This window comes from Macrobrachium rosenbergii, chromosome 10 (assembly GCF_040412425.1).
Source record: "Macrobrachium rosenbergii isolate ZJJX-2024 chromosome 10, ASM4041242v1, whole genome shotgun sequence".
Taxonomy (NCBI): Eukaryota; Metazoa; Arthropoda; class Malacostraca; order Decapoda; family Palaemonidae; genus Macrobrachium; species Macrobrachium rosenbergii.
The window spans coordinates 71,442,207-71,447,206 of NC_089750.1; the positions used below are offsets into that span (position 1 = coordinate 71,442,207).

General features: G+C 34.8%; 1 protein-coding gene across 1 annotated transcript in view; it reads right to left on the reverse strand.

Annotated features, from left to right (window-relative positions):
* The window catches only part of LOC136842382 (NADPH oxidase activator-like), an 87,577-nt gene that overhangs the window by 17,907 nt on the left and 64,670 nt on the right, over window positions 1–5,000 (reverse strand). The window contains exons 4-5 of the mRNA XM_067109638.1: window positions 4,170–4,384; window positions 835–970 (exon numbers count right to left, since the gene is read on the reverse strand). Of these exons, the coding sequence (XP_066965739.1) occupies window positions 835–970; window positions 4,170–4,384 (351 nt within the window). The remainder of the gene's footprint in view (window positions 1–834; window positions 971–4,169; window positions 4,385–5,000) is intronic.

Below are 5,000 nucleotides of genomic sequence, written 5' to 3' on the forward strand. Positions count from 1 at the left end.
ATATATATAATATATATACATATATTTCATATAATATATATATATATATATATATATATATATATATATATATATATATATATATATAATTTATATATAAATTGCAAGACACGCAGCAAATACATAAATGCAATCATACGTCCACCAAATGGTAATGAGCAAAGATGTATGTACATATATGCATATCTATGTCTACTTCCATGTAAAAAAATAAATAATGAATTAAAAACTTTCTGTAGCATAAAATCATGTACAGTATGTGCATCTACCTACGTGTACGAATATGTACGTCATCTCTCAAGACTTTGCAATTAATAAGTAAAGGTACACTGCCTATTAATAAAACTTACTATCTATATTCCAAGTGACAGCCACTTCGAATAGCAGTTACCAATTCAACTGAGAAGTAGGTGTTCCTCTCTCTCTCTCTCTCTCTCTCTCTCTCTCTCTCTCTCTCTCTCTCTCTCTCATCCTACCGAGTAACGGCAGATTCTTTCTCAGGGAGACGCTGACTGAATTTATCTCCAATCCAACTGATAAAAATGTTTACAATTTTTTTTATTGATCATAACTGATATCAGGAAAATAAATATTACAAAACCTAGCACAGTAATTGTTATGAACATTACCTTAATGGTCTTTAGCAAATTAATTCATAAAATAATTGGTCTTGTAAATACATAAATTTCAATAAAAATCGCTGTTGCAACGCTAGATAACGCAAATCAATCAATCAGCCTAAATAAGAAGCAAAAGGATCAACAACATTGCTTAAATCTGACAAATTATGAAAAAAATAAATTAAATATGTGCATCTCCTGTGAGCCTCATAACCCGAAAACCTTCACTCCAGTACTCGTCTATGTTCGTCTGAGCTGGTTGGTCTGAGTGCACAGGTCCACACCGTCGGGAACGAAGCCCTCTTAATCTAAACCACCCGCCCACCGCATCATTAGACGAAGCTTCCCTTCTGGTCAAGTCATATACTATCAGACGAAGCTTCCCATCCGGTCAAGTCATATACTATGTAACAATAGGTCTATCCATCCATGAACAGTTAAAAGGATTAACGATAATTGAACGGCGCAGAACACACAATAGGAAGACAAATACATCGTAAGGCAGGTAAACAATTAGCATTGCGAAATTCACCGGCAGGAGAAAATATACAGGTGATGTCCTAAAGAGAGGGGTGGAGACTATAAGGAAATGAACCACATGAAGGAGAGACTGAAATGACTGATGAAATGAAAGATAAGTCCAGCAAAAAAATAAAAAAAATGAGGAGAAAAGAAAATATGAAGGCCACAGGACTGGGGGCGTATGATTATTATGATTAGGAAGAGAGAGAGAGAGAGAGAGAGAGAGAGAGAGAGAGAGAGAGAGAGAGAGAGAGAGAGAGAGAGAGAGAGATTAATCCTGAAGCGTACTCCTAACTAAAACCACAAAAGAAAGAAAGACCTCAGATTACTCACTTCCTGCCACTTGATCTAGGTGAATGGGGCAGCATTCACTTACCTGAAAAAGTAAATATATAATAATTAATAAATTAATGTTTATAATAATAATAATAATAATAATAATAATAATAATAATAATAATAATAATAATAACCCTCTGTAATGACTGGAACCGCTGACAAGTGATTTACCAACCTAACACAATATCCACATATTGTATTAGCCTGTTAAACCACATGTCATCTGTTCGCATCCCTAAAGAAGAGGTTTGCATTTATCATCTCTAATAATAATAATAATAATAATAATAATAATAATAATAATAATAATAATAATAATAATAATAATAATGCATTAAGAAGACACGTTCAGAAACATGTAGGATGAAAAGAAAGTTTTTAAAAAGTATAAAGCATTTGAATATGGAACGATGAAAATTTTAATAAAATATAACATTTCCTGAAACCCCCTTTTTAATTCTCAAGAAAGTATGGAATGTTTAAGAAAACGTAAAAAGAAAAAAAAAAAAGGAGCGTATTTGGTCCCCTGATGCAAAATGTAGATGAAACGTTTCTTTATATATCTCCCATATATATCCCATATACTTAATGAAGAAAACAGGATTTTTAGAAAAATTTAAAGAGTTTGTTATACTTACTTTCCAATATACATATCTTCAGCACTATTGTCAGTGAGCCTTTAATCTTTAAATAAAAAATAATAATAATAATAATAATAATTCTTCTTCTTCTTCTTCTTCTTCTTCTTCTTCTTATTATTATTATTATAATTAATAATTATTTTATTATTATTATTATTATTATTATTACCATAACTACGGGAGTCCTTAGGCTGAATCATCCCGCTTTTACAACTAAGAGCTTAGTTAAGAATGATAATAATATAAAAATAATCAAGTTGGTTCCAAACAGCGACCTCGCCTCAGCAGCACTTATAAAATTGGCTTTTTCAAGAAAAAAAAATATCAGAATGACCTTTATCTTTGGATTCCAGGATTAATACTCAACACTTATGCTGCTGCTAATCTTCGTGTGACAGCAGGCTACTCATGCCACTTCTGAAGTACGTGTATTACATTGTTCCTTCAGCAGCCATATCTTCATAAATGTCCATGTTATGTCTTTGTATAGATATGTAATTTTAATGTCGTTATATGAGAATATCAATTTAGATAAATAAAGGACTTAATAACAATGTGCATATTCGAAGAAAATCAAATCATAAGCGTAAAAGGACACCTGCAGCCATAGATCATTAACTGTACTACTGTAGGTGTCTTTATATAAACATACTAATTTAGATAAATGCAGGATTTAGTATTAAAGTGTATATTGTGGCGGAAACAAACACAGAGAAAATGTCAAGAAGAGAAATTTACAGAAGAAAGCATTATACGACTCCTTAAGACAATGTATCGAGGTAAGATCTGGCTGGAGAGTTTCCATTTGGGGAGGTGGGGAGGGGTTAAGAGAGTAAGGGGTGGGGTGGGGGGGGATGAACTAGACGGGCGGCATCGCCATCATCTTTCTTCCCCCAAAAAGCAAGATCAGATAGCATTAAAGGTGTCCACGGCCTCAAATTCTTCTTTCCATCTTGGGCGACAGTCGCTCTTGCCCACGGAATTCCAAGGTTACCACCGGTTACCTTAATGACGTCCGCCACTGTAATATATATGTATGTATATGTATGTATGTATATATATACACACATATATATATATATATATTATATATATACAATATATATATATATATATATATATATATATATATATATATATATATATATCTATATATACATACATACATACATACATACATACATACATACATATATATATATGTATATATAAAAATATATGTATACATATACATATATGTATATGTATACAGTCTGTATACATATACAGACTGCATACATGCAGCTGTTTCGAAGACCTATTTTCTGCTAATTATAAGGTAAGATAATTAGCACTTGAGGGGGCATGAGTGCTAATCATAACCGGTGAAGAATAAAACCAGAGAGAGAGAGAGAGAGAGAGAGAGAGAGAGAGAGAGAGAGAGAGAGAGAAGGATTCTTATACCGTGCTTTTAATAATTTTTTTTCTTCACCTATGCATCCAAGCTCTGTGGTCACACAGATTGCCCTCTCCATCATCCACAAGTTTCCCTCAAAATTTACACTTGACCTTTTTCCTCTGACCTTCACCATTTTATTTAATTAGCCATCATATCACATGTCACTTCCGATGCAAATTCCTGAGATGTATGCTAGTATTGCACCAGCCCCGGTTTTTCTGCCATGCCCCTGGGTTAGGTTACGTTAGGTTTAGGTTTAGTTTAGGTTAGGTTAGGTTGGGTTGGGTTAAGTTAGGTTAGATTAATATTTTCATCTTACTTGGGTGTGGGAATCATAATGAGATCATTTTCAGGAAAATTCTATCATTAGTTTTTAAGATATGGCGTCCCGCTTTTTTTTCCAGGGTAAGGTCTCAGGTACTCGATTACATCTCCTGAAAATGTTTCCGGGATATACCAGAATCACAATCAGAAAACGCAACCTTAGCAGTGCTGATCTAGATCCCAGAACGGAATGCTTTTCAGTGCTATAACTCAGATAAGGCAAAGGATATTGTATAGTCATTGCTCGTGGAATGAGGAGTACAAAGACTGAATTAGACTTTCATACTGGTCGCTGGTATAGTGGTTAGTGTCTTGATGCCAATCAGATATCATGAGTTCGCGCCTCTCCCCGGGCGATGAAAAATCACTGGGCTCTGTATCATGAGCAGTTACTGCCGCGGTGTGGGCTCTGTGGTAGGAGGCTGAAAGCAATGCATGCTTTGGAAGCTTGAATTTCAAGTCAATGGCCCTGTAGGCTTGTTCCACATGAATAGGTTTCATCTACTGACAAAAAATTTTTATTAATATCGTGGAGAATCATAAACGTAATTCCTAGATAAGGATTCACCTCTGATCTATTTTTCAAGTAACAGAACTGCGTAGTCTACGGTACTAACATTAAAGAACGGCGTAGGCTATGGTCTTCAAATGGCAGAGAAACGCAGCCTAGAGTCTTCAAATCACAGAACAACGTAGTTTACGGTATATTCAAGAGGTAACGTGCATATTTCCAAGGCATGAACCTACAACCACTGACGTAATTAATCAGAACACGGGGCGAGAGAGAGAGAGAGAGAGAGAGAGAGAGAGAGAGAGAGAGAGAGAGAACAGAGTCATGTTAAGAAGTCTGGAAAAGAATAGCATTCAAGGGGATTAGCTTTCTTCAGCTCGTCAAGGCTACTGCGCATACGAAAACAACAACGTACATATGTCGAACCGGTTCTCATTTTTTTTATAGCTTTGTAATGACAGTTACACACACACATATATACTGTACATATATGTATACGTATGTATATATAGGTTACAGACACCGTGAAGAACAGGGCTATCAAGTGCTATGGGAATTAGGGTATGAAGACGCTTTCGTCGCCTGACGTAATAATCTCCTTAACTT